Raw genomic sequence first — 18,550 nt, 5'->3', positions numbered from 1 at the left:
GAGCAATGAAGATGTGAAGGTCACAGATGACACATGGCTGGTTTCAAAACCTCAGGAATGACAGCAGGGAAAGAGGTGGTGAAGGAGGAAAGGGAACAGAGCCAGCTGCAGAAGTTGCCAGAGAAATATTTTGTTGGAGGCACAGCAGAGGAGGAGCAGGATGACGCAAAGAGAAGCAACCGAGTAAAGCCCAGCATATGAAGACTGCAAACAGTGGTGTCCAGAGGGATTCCTCTACTGGATGTGACTGTCTGAGACTGATGTAATGAGCTAGTTATGAAGCAAAACGTCAGAAATGTGTGTGGGAGTGTTGGAGGGGCACATATTAGGTATCTGCTCCCACAAGAAAGGAGGTAAGCTAGGGCTCCTGCTAAGAGTCTGTTAAGAGGATTAAACAAGACCGTGAGCAAGACTGGACACGAGCCTGCTGAAGCTTCTCAGGTTTGGTGACATATTAAGAGGAAAACATCATAGCATAAATGATCTTCATATCCTCTAAGGAACAACTAAGATGAACAAAATCAGGGTGAGATAAAAAAATAGAAAGCTACCTGTGGAGGGACAGTTGTGTCCTTTAGGAATGGCAGCAGAGCACAAGGCCATCGGGCTCTTCGCTTAACTTTGCCACCGCCTCATGATCTCACTCAAGTAGTGTAGTCTGTCTGCTCTGCCATACATGTGTTTCAGAAGCAGAAACGTGGTGATACTATTTTGTTTTTTTTTTAAAAACCTTATTCACATGCTTGTTGAGAAACATTTAAAACATGTTAAGTGCTGAGTGCTTTGTAGATGTTACAAGTTACTACTAATCATTATTTTACTTGGCTGAATTTGACATGTATGTTTTCAGAGATACCTCTGAGATGCCTGATATGTGAGGCCTTAACTAAAACAAACAAACAAACAAAAATCTGCTGCCAGTTTTATTAGCAGGAGGGACAAATAAAAGGAAGAGGGTGGCAAAGCAATGCAGAGATAATATTGAGTTTGAAGTAAGGAAAGATACAAACATTTTTGGCTGGCACAGCAGCAAGGTCAGCTTGGAGGAGAACTAAGGACAACAGAGGTAATCATCTACCAAGGCAGTAGTTTTCAGATGTTGACATACATTTTCAGAACAAGCAGGAAAGAAACCCCAACAGATAAGAGAAGACTGTCAGAATTATGACAACTTGCAACTTCTTTACCTGGCTGCTAGTGAGGAAAATAGACAGGAAAATCATCTGCAGTTTATTCTTCCTTGAATGCTCCCATTTCATTTTCATGAGTATTAATACAGGCCACGTATCGACATTGATGAGCAAAAAGATCCTTGAGGAAGGGAAGCACATGTTTCCTCGTGCAGACATCTGAACAGTTTACAGTCACAGGCGACTCTGAACTTAAGGGTAGGAAATGAAACCTGTATGAAAACTGAAGTGGAAGTGCAGGGCATTTGGGGTTTTGTGATTATGGTTTCATTAGACTCCAAATGCTCTTTAGGGCAGGAACACTTAGAGGAGTTCAGAAATGTTTTTGACTTTAAGAAAGCTGACTTTGGGAGAATGTGATATGCCCCAAGGAATTTTTACTGGAATCCTATGAAACATGGGAAACATAGAGCTGAATTTTTAAAAAACATCTGAAGAGACTGAAATTTAAAGCCGTCCTGCTTAATTCCAAGGAGGAAAAAGGGCAACTGAGGCCAAATACAGTTAAGTAAAGATGTAAAGTTTGGTGTAAGAAACACATAGAAGACTTCGGAAATTTCTTACATGTATGTCTATCTATAGATATTTAGATACAACAATCCTTTGAAAAGTAAACACCCTGGTAAGGAGGGATACAGAACTTCTTAGGAGTTAGAAAGAGCAGTTTTAAAGAAATAATTCCAGAAGATTTTTTTCTCCTAACGATTACATGGAGTTTCATTTATATCACTGCTAGAATGGACTGGGAGATAAATGCTTGATTGCTTAAGGCATACAGCAAAAGGAAGAAGTTAGCAAGTTAGCATGCCCCTTTTTCTTTGAAGAAGAATAATAAGAGGCCAGATGACTGCTTAAATATTAGCATCACATTGTGACAGAGTTTCCAGGGCTTGCGTAAAGGAAAGAAATTTGCATTGATGTATGTACATCCTTGGGGTTACAGCCATGCCAGCCCATAGCAAATGTGATGCATGAATAAAACCTGCAGTTCCTATCCTAGGCAAGCTGTAGGCCAACGGCAGAAACAGGTGGGAGGGAAGGGGAAGAATTCCCTGTAACACATGCGGAGCATTAGATTTAGAGTAAACCCAACATTTACATATGGTTGAAAGGTTTCTTTTTTTTTCCCCTTTTAAAAAGTAACATAAACTCCTAACAATGGAGACATATATACATCTTAAGTTCTGTGATGACAGGACAGACCAGTGAGACCTGGAGTTAGTCTTCATTGTTGCACGAAAGGGCAATGAAATGAAGCAAGCTCCTGTGGAACTGTTAGCTTAATATCTGCCATGAAAAAATAATACAGGTAATTTTACTCAAACACCTTAACGGGCATAATTTGATTAGAAGCAATTGTGCAATTCTTAGAGGGAAATTTCTGCATACAAATTAATAGTAATTATCTTGCTGAAAGATAAGAAAATTAAAGACAGGCCCTAAATTCTCTAAAAATTACCCAACTTCAGGGGTTGAGAGACCTGATGCTTCCAACATCCTGTGCTGCAGGGCTGCTTATTTCCAATTGACTGAGGTGGCTCACTGAATTTCAGTTTTAACTTTTAAAAGTAATTTAAAATTCATTTAAATATTGTTTTTGTGAATTCCAAATAGATTATTTAAATCCAAGTATAGACTAAATTGCCTACCTACAACATGAACATTCTGATTGTAACAAAAGTAGAAAAGACTAGTGAGAGAATTTCTGAAGTATCTACATTTTACAGGTGAGTAAACTGCAGTGGAAACTTATATTTACATGCCTGGGGCAGCAAATGAGTGTAAAGTACGACCTTACTAGCCATGTGCTAAAAAAGCCTGCAAAATGTGTGAAAGCATATTCCATAGTGTATCAAGTTCACTATAAAAAGTAAACTTGTCATGAAGCTCCTGTGAAAACTGTGCTGATTTTAGGAAAGGCAGAAGTAACCGTTTTTCCCCAATCCTTGCAGTAGGCTAGAGTCTCCCAATACAATTAAAAAAGGGTCAGAAAAGACATTGCTAGGAATTCGATACAAGCCGAAAGAAATGATACCGATAGGTTTGCAGTTGGCAAGATGCAAGGAGGGGAGGAGAGAGACAGGCGTTAGAAGCATTAGCAGGAACAATTCCCAAGGCCAGTAAATATCAGGGGGCCCCAAAGCAGTCAAAAGCAGAGTGAAGAGATTTAGAGTCAGTGCATTCAAAGGGTCTACTTAGTTTGACCAGAAGACAGTCTCACATTTCAAGGTTTCTTCTTCAGTACAGCTAAGCTTTTCAATGGGAAGCCTTGACCCCAGGGATCACTAACTGAAGAAAACAAATGTGTTTTCAAATGAATGTATTGGCACTGTCAGAACTGACTGTACACAAGATTAAATGATATTTATTTTCACTTTCCAGAATACCATGTTACATTTTAGACAGACAGAAATGTTTCCAAATAAGACATGAGAATCCGAGCATCAGATTTTCTGTGTCAGCTGGGATTCAACAGCAGAATTCCTGTTAACTGATCTGGCTAAGCCTCCTTCCAAAATGTCAGCCTGAGGCTTTCTTGCCCTTCAGCAGCAGTCTTGGTGAGGATGGCAGGAGGGGACACATGTCGTCAGTCCGTTTCTGTTCCCTCATTGTTTTTCCTCGCTTTCTTGCGATGGATTGGATTTTGGTCTGGCATTTTGGAATTGCACAGATGCGTTTCCCTGGCTGAAACAAACAGAAGTTTCCCTGCCTTTGATAAGGAATGGAAATAAAATCAGAATTAAAAGAAATGAAAGTGATTCTGGGTAGCCATCCAGAGATGCTCTAAAAAGGAAACTTTGATTGCAAGAAGTGGATGCTGCATCTCTGCATAAAGGCGTTTGCTCACAGTTCACCTGCGTATTCCTTAAGACAAAGGTACTTCAAGACCCATTTTGTGCTTCTACCTTGATCATGCTTGAGCAGCTTCACAGCCTTCCTGGGTTCCACAGGAACCAAGCAGGGACTGTGTTAAACACAGGGCAAGATGGGGGCACTGGAAGAGAGAGATGGAGCCCAGGGGAAGGTGGCCTACGACAGACCAGATAATTTCAGGTAAACATCAGATGTCTACTGAGTTTATATGCAGTGCTATTTCAAAGCCACATTCCACTCTGTATTTGAATACATCCCCATACTCACGTATGGACCCATCACCAATTGCATGAGCATTCCTGAGGGTCCTGTGCTTATGCACTGCCCCAAAATGGACAAGCGTGTAGAGAGCTGAATTTAAAATCCAGAAATTGTGTTCCCCAAATGACACCAATAAGGACAGAGAGGAGACCATGAGCACCACTATATTTCAGCAGAAAAATTTTGAGCGCATGAATAAGGTGGAAGTACAGCGAGGGCTTCAGAATAGCTACATACTACCCGTGAATTTTGAGGAGTGAATTATGTACTTGTTAGTAAGAGGTATGACAAAGCAGGGAAGCGGGTCTCACAAAGCGCAGACTTGTTGGGTCAAGTGTCCTTTTCCTGTTTGGCAAGCCCTTTTGTCTGTGTGTCCTCCTTATCATCCTGACACCTTACCAAAGCACAGAATGATGGACAGCTCTTAATGACTTCCTAGCATTTGATTCTGATGCACCGGCCCAGCCCTTTTTTTACATAACATGAGAGTCTCTGTTCCCCTCTGAATTTCCACTTTAGAACCCATGTCCACTTGCACACATGCAGCTCCCCACTCCCACTGTGCAATCAGTGTCAAGACAAGCATGCTCTCATCACACCTTGCTTGAATCAGGCAGCTGAAACCAGCACTTCTGAACGGACAGACTGACAGCCGACGCTGTGTCAGCAGCCGGCGGGGCTGGTATCACCCTGAGAACATCCTCTCCTGGGCACACCCACTCCCACATGGCACAACTGGGGCCATTGTTCACCGTGTCCAGAAACCAGGCTCCGTCCTGTACCACCTCTGTGCGTTGCCACCACCCTGCCTGACTTGGAAATATTGTTGTTTTCCTTTTTTTCGCTCTCCTAGCATGCTCATTAGATGATTTGAGCACAGAGGTTAGTGGCTTGGTCCTGCAACAGCATGTGCTGGTTGAGCACCCTGAGCAGACTTCACTGAGGCGTTCCTGGTAGTGAAGGTGTGTTCTGCAAATGAGCAGTTACTGAGTGGGACCCTGCAAAGCACCTGAGAAAATAAAGCACGCGTGCTCCTCTAAAATGGGCATTTTGTGGTACCCACAGTTACAAAGGCATCAGCCGAACAGGGGATACTCACTTTAATGGAGCTGAAACACTGTCATGAAGACACAGAAGGAGGTACTTTAAAAATCAAGCCTGTTAGAGCCCACCTTCCTCTGCTTTCCCTTCTTGCAGCCGGAGGAGGGAGGACCACATACCCATTCAAGACCAGAAAGGACAAGTTGTTTTACACGTTGTTTTGTTCCTCAGAAGGTGATGTTTCACCCCCCTTAGCATCCCCTCTCCCATTCAGAGGGGGTGACCTAAGCAGAGTGGCATCTCTGTCACTGGAGTGGCAAACCCGCTCCCCCTGGGCAGTGCTGCCCGCCTGCATCTTCCCAGGTAGGTGGCTGCGAGGGGGCCAACAAGCAGGCTAATTTAGAGCTCTAAAAGCTGGCAGCAGGAGTGCAATTAAGCCACTTTCACAGACTGCTGGCCAAATGCAGCAATTTATTGGCTGAGTGATTGGATTATTCATTTGCAAAGCTAAGAGAGGGCATTTTCTTACCACTTCAGTTGGCCTGTAGTACTTGTGATTGACTGTCACATGAATCTTGCCAGTCTCTTTGCATCGTCCTACTTCATTTTCATTCTTCCCTTCCCACCTGTAAAGAAGATAAACATTCAATCAACCCATAATTACTTTAGTGCTCTGATCCTACCAGCATTTGGCCTGCTTTCATTTACTTGAGGCCGGTGTCAATTCTCCCTGCAGGACAGTATAAACTCATTAGCTATAGGAACAAAGGCAGAGTTTAGACTTGAATGGAGCAACAATGGCTTTTGAAGTCTCTTTGGTTTGGTTTTTCATTCAGTGGAAGGTCTAAAATACAGGACTTCCAAATTAAACACATAATGCTAGGGGAAAATAAAACGTCCTGATTTCAGAATGTCTCATGTATCTGCAAATAAATATGACAGTGAAGTTTTTCATTTGTGGATTAGTTCGAAGTTGTTTTCTTAAAATATTTTTAATTCTTGTATTTTGGCCAATACTTTCAGGAACTCTTTAATCTGTTAATTTTATGGACGTGAAGCTCTGTTTGAATAGCATTAAACTGCATAATTTAATTTGTGCTTAACTAGGAAAAACAAAACAAAAACACTTCTTGAGTTTTCAGTCCTAGCTCGACATGGCACTTCACATACATGTACTGTAAACAGTACTTACTACCTGTGAGCCAAAAGCCAGCTACTTTGTCCAAATTAGTTTCATATGTGTCAAACAGCCTGCAATTTGCTGTAATTTATGTGATCTGGTGGTGCTGTGAACTATTTTGTTAGCGACTGTCCTGGTCTAAAATTTCAGGAGCAGCAGAAGAGGCATGGTTTGGTGGGTGACTAGCTCTGCCTTTGGAGAGGCCAGCAGCAGCCTGAGGACGATGCTCCCCCCCAAAACCAGTGCTGTGGATGATGCATGTAGGAACGTACATTGGTGCATCAAACCTAATCCACTGAATGTACAAAATCTGGAGTTAGGACTGAAGCTCTAGCCTCTCTTTGCTTTTTGTCTCTAAGTATGTATCGTGGGGCTCCGAACCAGCTTGGCATAAAAGTGTAGTGATGAAATCCTTTACTTTTTTTGCATCGAAGTAAAATCTATGTAATTTAAGTCGGCACTGTGATTTTGACTATTTAGCCTCAGTCACCAGCAAGGAAAGAAAAGTGCCCTTTGCCTCCCACTTACTAATTGTACTGCCAGCTCTTGGGATTTTGTCACAGATTTGATTTCTCCTTGCTCCCCTGCCCCCGCCCCCCCCCCAGGCTCCTAGAAGAATTTAATTCTTTGACAATCTCAGCCTTCATTTTTGAGTTTCTAGCCCTGAGGGCTAAGGAGGAAAGTCTGAAAATGTGACCTCTGTGTACCCATGAAGGTTAAGACACCAAAAGGCAGAAGGAAATACCAAATATGCGTTATTACTAGTTTTTAAATCCCACGTTTTTTAAGCACAACTCATCATTTTTGGATGACTAGCAAAGCCTGTAGGATGCTTGATACTGGGAACACTTCACATTGAAATAATTTCCAACAGATAACAGCCACAGTGAAGTCAGCTCTTAATAGTCATGCCATGATGCTAAGGATGATTTATAATTTAAATTTTCTTTCTTTCTTTTTCACGGTTGTTCTGTTTGAAGCCTGAACTGCAAAGTTTTCATTCAGAAGCCAAAACTAACATTAGTCCCTCCCTTTAAAGGGCAGAGGGTAAAAATGTGCAGGACTCAAATGAGCTTAATAGAAAACTAACCGTCACCAGTAAAACAACAGGAAGCGCTTAGATCAGGAGACGTCAGTTGTTGTTGGAGGTCACTGAGCAGAGAACCCCATTTAACACCCAACAGGCTCCAGAAGGCTCGGCCGAGCCAGTAAAGACTCACTTAATGTCGCTATCAAAGTTATATAACAATAGAAGTAGCTTAAGAAGAGATCTCCACCCGTTTTGCTCAGCCCAGTAATGTGAAAAGTTCACAAGGGGGGAAAAAAAAAAAAAGTACTTCTTATTGTGAACAAAGTAGCATTTGATAGCCACCCTTCGAATTACTCCTGGCACCTCGGCGCTCACAGCTGGGGACACCATACTGCTGATGAAAGGGATTGTGCAGGGGTCCGCCTGACACCAGGAGCAAGACATCCATTTCACTAACCAACCCTCCATCCCCTCTTCCTCTAACCACAAGGAAAAGGAAAAAAAAATAAATAATCAGACACCAAAAACTTCCTGAATTTATCAAATTGCAGTCAGAAGTGTTAACTGGAAAACGTAATGCCAGATTGGCGGTTGGACAAGGTGACCCCTAAAGGTCCTTTCCAACCCCAAACCTTCTATGATTCTACGATTACCCCGAAGCACGAGCATGGTGGAAGAGGAGGCATGGGGAACCCTCACATTGCTGTGGTTTTAGATCCAGCCACAAGGACTACCCAGCTTTCTGCTGCTTAGGGCGGATGCCCAAGTAGGCGAGAAAACAGCCTTATGTAACTTAGGGGAAACACAAAAGATCCCTGGCTAAAGAAAATTTGGCTAATCGGGGCTGGGCTAAATTTATAGAGGATGGGGAGTGGATCCCCCAGGTGGTGTAAGAGTCCAGGGCTTCCAGGCAGGCGCCGACTGGCCTAGTGTAGGTTTTTCACAAAATGCCAGTCCTGGAGCGTGCGGGCAACAAGCCTCTGCAGGAAGACCATTGCCTGCCCCACCCTGGGGAGTTTCACCCTCTCACTGAAGCAAAGGATGGGTTTGCTCTCATGGCTGATGACATCAGCCATATGCCAGAACGCTCTGCACCTGGAGAAGGATGCACAAGACCACGCTACTGACAAAGTGGGTTTGATGCCCTCTGCATCTACGCTTCCATGTTGAGTGCCTCACTGTTGGAGAGAGGTGCTTTGGAATACTTAGCACAATAGTCACTGTTAACTCCAGTGTATACCACTACTATCACTGACCTCAGAAATTTCCATAAAACTAAGGTAATCACATTTCAAATGCATTTCCAAGTTTACTTGTATAAAAGATTCTTCACCTCAAGATCTTTTACACTCTGGATTTACAGAGGAATGGACTGCATTTAATTTAAGGCTAATTCCATATCTGCAGGTCACTACTGTTATAATACTTATTAATCAGTGGTGATGAATGCTCCTTTTCCTCTTCAGCTCTGGAGATTCCAATTATTTTTCATTTACTATAACTATTCAGTAAGACAGCAAGCTTCAGGCTAGAAAAACATCCACAGGTACAGAGGATTTTGTGAGGATGAAGAGCTGGGACACCCACTCGGTGGGGTGTGAGGTGGTCAGGGAAGAGCACAGGGGAACCAGGATAATCAAGGTGGGGTGGGAATAGCACTGCAATGGACCAAATGGTCCAAATGGCTGTAATTGAGAAGCAAACAAGGCAAAGTACATATATTTTTGAGGTGGTGAAGAAGTCAACTAAAAATTAAACCTTTCACAAAAGCACAGATAAACTGAACAAGTATATGCATTTCATCTCCTTGCTTGATCTTTACACAGATATAGAACTGATAGCATTTAAAAAAATTTTCAAAACCCCTAGCAGCTACAGCTGCTCAGCCTCTTTACAGAAAAATGAAACTATCACACACACCTTTTAAATCAAATATAAGCCAATAGAAAATATTTTCACATTTGAAAATGAAAATTTTAGGAAAATTTTGCTCTTCCTCCACAGCTAATAGGAGATACCATTTGTGGAGACGTCTCGGAGTTGTGGCCTGATTGCTGCTACACACACAGTTAAGCCAAAGCACTTCATTATGTCCTGGCACATTATAAACAGCAAAACTGACACTATATCACAGACCATTAACGTCTTTTGCAAGTAATCTTTTGTAGGAAAACTTCAAATATGACTCTTCATATGTTCCTTTGCCACCAACTCAACCACCAACCTTGCCAGCAGCTCTGATGCATCAAAGCAATCAAGGATATAGAGATTGTTTAACCACAATCTTCTGCTTAAGCCTAAAGAACAAGTATGCTACCATAGAGAGATGTACATAAAATTTTTTTCAAATGCTCTGATGAATCAGGTCTCCAGTGTTTTTGTTCATTAAAGGAACACAGTTAAAATGATGTTATTGCTGCTATTGTATTCCCAGCATTGGCAAGCTCAAGTTTCAAAATTCTAAATTGTGACTCCCTGCATTATGAAACATTATGTATTCTTTAAAAAGAATACATGCTAGGCTCCCTATGTTTTGTTTTTTTTTTTTTTTCAGTTCATTGCAAATCTTTTGAAGCTCTTATCCCTTTACTCCAAATTGCGAAAGTTGGTGTTGAAAAGAAAATGTTTTCTCAAAGAATATTAATGCTCCTGTTAAAATCAAAATATTCTGGAAAGAAAAGTTTTAGTTTCAAGTAAGTTCCATTACTGTGAACTATTAATAAAATCTAAAAAAAAAAATGCTTTGACATTTTCAGAATGGAAAAATTTTGGTTTTTTTCTTTTTCTTTCAAAATGGCTTTAAAAATTCTTTTAAAGTTATTTTTTCTTTAAAAGGAGGTTAGAATAGAAACAAAACAGTCCTGAAATAATGTAATTTTCCAAACTGCCTTTGTGACAATTATTTTCATTTCACTTGGGGGGAAAAATGTTGAATTTCCCATGAAACATCACATTTAATTCTCACCCAGTCTTCCTATAGGAGAAAGTCTCATACTTCTTACGATGAATGAAAACAGATAATTAAATGGTTACAGTCTTCAAAACCTTAATTTGAGTTCTGAAATAGTTGTTAGGTCTGCCTGCATATAAAACCTTGTATCAATAAGAAAGTAATAAAAGCCTGCTCAGTTGGAAGAGTTAATTCTCCAGCTGAGGTGCGTTAAATGCTCCCCTAAAACATATACTCTGTAAGTGAGAATGGTGAGAAAAGTGGTGCAGTCCTAAGCAAGGACCCTTGCTCGTGTGCATTGACCCAAGCCAGCATTTCTTCACCAAGCTGGCTGGGTTCCTTTCAACTACCAGTCTTCAAAATGCCTCCAATTTCTGTATGAGATTCTGTTCCCTTCCTCCTCATCTGAAAGCTTCTGATTTTCCTGAGCTGTTAAATACAACACATAGCACTGGCCAGGCAGCAATTTTTGGTGGGCAAAAGCCAGACCTGGGAACAGCAGCTGTTTTGATGATGACTTTTCATGGCTCCTCTTCCACGTCCCCACAGCACCATTACTAATGTATTGTTGGCTCCCCATTCTCACAGCAATCCTTCAAACCTCATGTGTTCCTGTAACCCAACCTTCCATTTTAAGGTAAAAAGGAAAAAAAAAAAGAAAAAAGCCATACCAGAAAAACCCTCCTCCCTCAGTTCAATCTCAGTTCAACCTTCACTGTCACTGAAGGGGCCACTGCTCCACTTTTGCTAGTTGTTCACCTCATTAGACCTTATAGCTTATCTGCACACTTCCCCTTTTTGGGGTGATCTTTTATAAGACCAACTGGCATGTTAGTTAAGATAAAATTTGCACATAGAGCCAAATGACTGGAGTAAAATATTCATTTTTACTGAATTAATTCTGATCCTGGAAGCAATGAATATTTCTGTAACAAATGCACATATATTTTATATTAATAAAAACCACAATAAATCTTTCCACTGCTTGAACAGTTTTTTTTTCTTTTTTTTTTTTTTCTTTTCTTTTTTTTTTCTTTCCACATTTGCAGACAGCAGTCTTTGTAGCACTCTGCAAAGATCTCCGAGTGCTGTAGTGGTTTCAGGCTATCTTTGCAATCCTGTTCTAATTTAATAAGATTAATGACAGAAAATTAGTCAAGACAAGCGTTTGCCTGTTTCGTTTACCCTGCTGTAGTTCAAATTATAGGCGGGAAGTGTTTCCCCCAAGTACTACTTAATTAGTAATAAGTAGAAGGGAAAGTAAAAGAAAAAAAAACATAATCCTTACAGGGGGAAAATATTTGTAGCTCTGAGGCTTTCCTGTTAGTACAAAGGACTGAATTTGAATGATTCAGAGGACTATATAAATATAATTCGAAATTTCTCCCTTGAAAAAGAAATGTTAGAAGAGAAAAACCACACAAGGTAGATAAACCTCTGTGTACACTTTACAGTCAATTTCAGAGAGGGAATCAGCCTTATTGCAGCTGTACACTTCATCAGTTACAAAAATGTAGTAAAGTTTTTCTCTCCCTTATTTTGGCTAGAAAACATAGTCCTGATGCGTGCTAATGACTGGCTATGACACAGTATTATGCTGTCTTCTTGGAAAGACATTTTAGGCTGTCCTGGATTTTCAGCTGTGTAAGTTAATGTGAATTGTTAAGAAGACAAAAAACCCTAAAAAAAAAAAATAAATACTTTCAGTTGGTTGATGGGGCAGCCAGGATTGCTTTTCTTCCTGTTCTCTGCTGTGATATCAAGATGTGACAGCTAAGACTTTGTTACATTTGCAACTTGCCCTGCCAAAGCACAAAGTAGGGATGGTTAAGAGCCCCTGCATACATGCCCTGTGTTCTCAGATGTGCTATGAGCCCTGCCAACTGCTGCTTGCCATGACATCCCTCCTGGCCATTTACTCCATCATTCCATCAGCTTTGAAAGGCGCATTGTACAGCAATACCAAGAAGCTGTGCCATCACTTACAGCAGTAGAAAGGGCTGCTGGAAATTTCCCAGATAAGTCTTTGAGATTGCAAAGTTTCGTAATACCTGCAACCCTGCAAAAAAAAAAAAAAACCAAGCAACTCAACCAAACTTTGAGGAAGGGAGATAGGAAGAAAGCAGCCATCCTCACAGGAGCTCATTTAGCAATTGCACTCTGGTGTGCCGGTTCTTAGTTGCCTCATAAATTGTAAAGAAACAGATCAATGGGACTCACCAGTGGGGTCCCACAATGCTAAAGTGGAGGATTTTGCTGCCAGGTTACTCCCTGAAGAAGATATATTCAAACTGGAGGAGGTGGGAGTAGAAAGCCCTTGGGGGCTTCAAAGAATGTGAGAGGTTACCAGCCGGCCAGCCAAGAAGCCAGCAAGGGTAAGGAAAGAGCGTGTCTGTGCTGAAAAAGCATGGGACGAGCTGACACCTAGAAAAATTATGGAGGTTCTTAACAAAACTTTCTAAATCCTGAGACATATTTTACATCTAGTGCAATTTGAAAGATGAACAATGGCTACGGGATGAGTAGTGGGTCTGTTGTGACACTATCCCCATTCTGGGAGCAGGGGGAACGAGTGGCTGGTGTATCTGGCTAGACTATACCTAAAATGATCAGCAACAAAATTAGCTTTAGCACCTAAAATGTCACCTCAGTCCCCACATGTATAGCTATTTATATACCACCTGTAAACAGCTTACGGAATTAATAACTTATTGACAGTAAAGAAAAATTTCAGAAGAGCCATGGGGATTAGCAGTCCAAGTCCTGTTCCTAAAGCAATTTAGGTTCCTAAAAATCCATGTCATTAGATGTCATGTGGATTCTTATACAATTTTTTAAAATTACTTTTCTTGATTAGTAAAAAAAATGCAACTATGCCTTTGTACACACAAAATACCTTCCCTGCCTCATCACACTTGGAGTCATACTGCCATGTTTCCCTGAGAGAGAAACTTTTGACTGATCGATTCAATCCAAACACCGACTGCAGTAATCACCAATATGAATGATAGGCAGTCCACCGCAGGGAGCCATATGTGAGCAAAAAATTAAAGAAAGGGGACACGGAATTTTGTATGTTAGGACCAACTAAATCTAAAGTAAGCCTTTAATATCCTCTCTGTAACAGAACCTATTAATAAAAGTACTTTCACTTTTATATGCGTAATTGTTGTTCTTTAGGTTTTCTCAAGGGTTTAATTTACTTCCTGAAAAATGCATGCTGATTTGTCAGTCTTGGGAAATTCTGAGACTTCTTAGGCCAACACCAAAGCAGGGGGTTTAATTTTAAACGAATGGATAAATTTATTGACATCAAAAGAAAATGAGATGTTGCGAACATCTGCAAATAAAGACATTCAGCTAGGTACCGACCTATACATTTCATTTTCTAGTTTTAGGTAATCAAAAATAAAAAAAAAAAAAAAAAAAAAAAAAAAAAAAAGTTGTTCACCAAATATTCATTCTTGCTTTTGCAAACAACACCAGACAGGGACAGAATAGTTCTCAAAATCACAAGAATTCTTATTTATACGGAGCAACTGAATCCACAGCATATTTGTATCAATGCTTATTAGGGAGAATTAGCCTATAGCCACAAGAAGCAAAAGTACAGAAAAAGGAGAAAAAGTAAGAAAGACAAAGCAATTACCAGATTACCAGAGTTCCTACTACCTCCCCTTTACCCTGTCAAACCTCACTACTGTTAAGGCAAGACAGGGCAATGCGTGATCATACAGGGACATCTCGCTATCAAGAGATGCTAGAAATACGGAGAGAAACTTATTCCCAAAACTGAGCTTTTGGGCTAGAAATTCTATTTATACAGTCTCTCTCTCCCCCATCAGAATTTTTTCTGGAAGTTGAGACCAAAAATTGAAACCAGACTAAAAAAATCATTGAGGAGAAAATGTTATTACCTCCCCAGCCACCCACTGGCTGTTCAAATAATATTGTATATATCTGTGCACTTCTGCATATTTATTGAATTTGTCAAGTTTTTGTTCCCAAGTAAAACTTATTGGCCCTGTCAAAAGTTCACCAGCTGCACAAGTGACTTTGATGGCCTGAGGAACAGCCCTGGCGCTAGCGTCATGGAAGAGCCTGTGGCTTTCCTCTCCCTTTTCCAGCTGAGATCGGTATGTTGATGCATGGGGCCCAGAGAAGATACAGAAGGAGGGAAATTGAAAAAATAATAAACAATAAAAATATAAATTACAGAAAGCGCTCACCAAGCCATCCTGGTTTTATTATATGGCCTTGAGAAGGAATTTTGTATTTTCAATCAAACTATGTGGAATATGCATTGTAAACATTCTGCACCCACCGCTCAACATTTTTATGGCTTAGTAGGAGAAGAGCTAATAGGAATGCAGAGTGGGTTGCTACATAATCCTGATGGTGTGGCTGATGGGCTGTTACATGGAAAGAACAGGGTTGGCAGGTGTCACCTCGTGAGACCACAGAGGATGGGAGCAGGACTGTAGGGATCTGGGGCCACAAAATAGAGAATCGGGCAGAAAAAACCCTTTTGCAGCAGGGTGACGAAGAGCAGCCTGGTACTACCATCTTTGGAGGGGCATCGGTCCCCCAAGCCGGGGATTCAATAGGAGAACAGAGAATGAAGACTTTGAATAAAAAATTAAGACGTACCAGCCTACATTTTTTTCTTATGATCTAGAGGGCAACACTAGACGTATCCACTGCAGCAGTCGCTCATGCCCGGAAGGTCTCACATGTTACAAAATTAGAAAGTGAAAGGGGAAAAAAGAAGAATGTATAGAAACAATACATCGTAGCACAGCAAATGCAACAGGCTAGAAACGTTCAACCCGTGGACGCTGTCTCCTGTTCATACTTACACAATGGTTTTCCCAATGTGCTTAAATGACTTCTCCACAAATTCACGGACGCTATGGACCTCCCCAGTGGCTATGACAAAGTCCTCAGGCTCATCCGTTTGCAACATCAGCCACATGGCCTGCGGAAAGACAAATTAAGTCAGATTCAGTGCACATTCACGTGGCCTCTTTGGTACACGATATTATATTACTGCATTTTTGATTTGGAAATAACTACACACACACATGCCCCAAGCTGGGGAAATTAGCACTTTCCTAACATGGTGGCTATTAACCAGTTCAGTGCAACTCTGAAAAGAGTTCAATTATTTCTTATTGCAGAAAACAATGCTGTATTTGATTTTCAATTTGTTTCACAGCAGGGGTTTCTGCAGGGGAGACTTTAATATGTTTACTTTTGAACACTGAGACTTGGTTTAGGGCTCAAGAGCATGGATTCACTTGTTTAAAGCACTGCGTGAATTGACATAGATATGGGGAAAAGAACAAAATTTTGTAATGTTTCAGTGCAGAGTGCTGTTGTCTGTCTGCTACAGAATGATGTCAAACACATGGGATCATGAAAATATGGATCCTTTTGGCTCTTTCTTCTGTCATGTTTGTTTTGGTTAAGTTGAGATTTTAGTTAAGTGTAAGTAATTAAATAGTAACTAAGAATAGCCAACAGCGTATTTGACCAAATTAATCTGTTTTGCCTGCTGAATATGTGCTGAATGTTACATATCAAAGCACCGTAGCAGAAACTTTTTCTTCTGATGCAGGAACACAGAAAACACTGGTAGAAAAGTGAGACAGCCATTAACATCTCTTTCAGAGAACCGTTTGCACAGCGGCAAAAATTGCAATAGGTTTTGGAGAAAAACTTCATGGCATTATCAACATATTTACATTTCAGGGGAGCAAGTTTACTTCCCACAGGGATGTCTTTCACAGAATCCCCTCCCACAAACAAGTAATGATGGATGAGCACCATCTCAGAGGGCTGGCCAGCTAAGTCAGCATGAAAGCAGGAAAGCAGATGGAAAAAGAGGCATGCAAAGACACATGTGACTTGTCCGAGGTATCGCGGCAGGTACATTTCAGTTTTCTGATGTGCAAGCCACTGCTCTAGTGATTGGACTATTTGACAGCCTAGGAGCCGTAGGCGGATGGAATAATTATTACTTTAGATCAATCAAAATGATGTAAACACTTCATTTCCTTTGGAGAGGAAAAGGGAATACCTGTATGGCATGATCCTCATTTAATAAATAACCAGAAAAGGAAAACAAAATAATTCAACTTTCTCTCCATATGGTAAAAAGGACTGTCATCTTCTCACAGTGTAATCCACAACGCTATTTGCATTGACCTCTTCACATCAGCTTTAAAGAAAACAACTTTAGTAGGTCCCTTGATGGTAGTGGATACTCTGCAAATCAGATTAATAAAAGCTTTGGGACAGCTCAGTTTCTCTTGGTAAATACCACCTGAAATATTCAATTTTTCCCCCTCTATTCTTAAATCAGTGTTCACCATAGCAAGGCAATACATTCCACTTAAATGGTTCTATTTGCAAGTAATTTTTCTTCCCAGTTATCATTTTATGCATCTTCCAAAGTTTTGACAAGATTTTATTAACATGTTCCTTTTGAACCTTTTTGCTTCTTGAACGTGCATGGAAGGCTGGGTTTCGGGCAACTGCTGTGTAAGTCCTTGACATTAATTGTGCTTTAGGGATATGACCTGCTGGGCAGGACAATGGCAGCAACTTTATTTTTCCTTTCCAGGATTGAACATCCTAGCCAATGACGCAGAAATACCCGACTGGCTGATGAAACTCTTCTTGTGGGGAGGAGATGCCTTAACTCATATCTCTCACATGAACTTTCTTGGAACACTGGGGTTTCCCTGCTGATTTGAGAGGTTACCGTAAATCACCAACTCCTGTTTCTTCATGACTGGACAAGCTTGCAGGATTCACAGTGGTAGCAGCTTCACAGAAAGGTAAAAGGAATGTCTAAAATAAGTAACTGATAGTTCTGGTTCTCCTAGCCTAGTCCTGATTTCACAGACCTTCAGCTTTCATTCAGCAGCCCAGCTGAAAACAAGCTTCCTCATACAAGAAGGCACTATTCTAGTGAATAAGGATTTCAAAGATTAGACGGTCAGTCGGTCAGAGTCAGAATTTATAGTAGTTCTCCTCCCGACTTTAGCGGATGTTTGCTGTACATAATTAATTCAAGGTCTTGCCTTTCTTTGTTTGAAACATGCACAGCACTGTAGCTTCAGCTACATCTGAAAGAGATGGAACAACCAAACCTCCTTTATTGGTAAAAATCACCCCCCGCCCCCAAATGCCATGTAGGTTGACTGAATACGCAATATTAGCATAAGGACCTGGTGTTCAATATGCACACTTGTAAAGCAGTATTAATATATCTAAGTAGAAGCAGGATCAGACTCACGGTAATTTTTTGCCATCCCTCCCTTTTTAAATGCCTCGGTATTGTAATTCATTGGACACCATTTTAGTGTGGGTGCTTATGCTGAGAAATTCAACAATCCAGTGAGTATTTAAAACATTTACACATTAATTTTGCATATTGATATAAAATAGTGTTGGAAGTTTCACTTTACTCTAAAACATGTACTACATTGAAGGAGACAGCTGCACAATACTAACTAAAACCCAGCCTTTCACAATTGGTCCTCAACAAGTTTTATGCATTTGGATGTATCAACTCTTGTCTGCCATTTCAAAGAGCAATCACTGTCTTAGAAATACAACTTAAACTGCAGTAAGTTTCTACAGGATCAGCTTAGCAACGATCAAACAATGCCGATAGAGTTGCTAAAAGCAATTTTTACCTCAACTTCTACCAGGAAAGAATGTTTAGATTAATGATTACTTGAGAATCTATCACTGCTGGCTTTTTTCTGGCATTCACAATTGTTGGCACTTACAATTACCTCAATCAAATCAGGTATGAAAAAATGAACATACTAAAAAATCACAAAGTAAATGATAGTTCTGTTTTGCTTTGAGGAAGGCAACCAAACGCTGTTGCTTTGAATGGGTCTGCACGAACAGTCCATAAGAAAAATGCAAAGGCAAGCCAGAAGATAGAAAGATCTTTGAACAGGCTCCACATTCAAATCTTTTTTTGCACAGGTACAGCCCAT

The 18,550-nt window shown here is 40.6% G+C and overlaps 1 protein-coding gene across 1 annotated transcript in view; it reads right to left on the bottom strand.

Moving 5' to 3' along the window:
- GMDS (GDP-mannose 4,6-dehydratase) overlaps positions 1–18,550 on the bottom strand; it is a 449,485-nt gene that overhangs the window by 67,812 nt on the left and 363,123 nt on the right. The window contains exons 8-9 of the mRNA XM_035890581.1: positions 15,386–15,504; positions 5,896–5,992 (exon numbers count right to left, since the gene is read on the bottom strand). Coding sequence (XP_035746474.1) covers positions 5,896–5,992; positions 15,386–15,504 — 216 coding nt within the window. The remainder of the gene's footprint in view (positions 1–5,895; positions 5,993–15,385; positions 15,505–18,550) is intronic.

This window comes from Egretta garzetta, unplaced genomic scaffold (assembly GCF_000687185.1).
Source record: "Egretta garzetta isolate BGI_Z169 unplaced genomic scaffold, ASM68718v1 scaffold283, whole genome shotgun sequence".
NCBI classification, from domain to species: Eukaryota; Metazoa; Chordata; class Aves; order Pelecaniformes; family Ardeidae; genus Egretta; species Egretta garzetta.
This window is presented reverse-complemented; position numbering and strand designations above follow the sequence as displayed.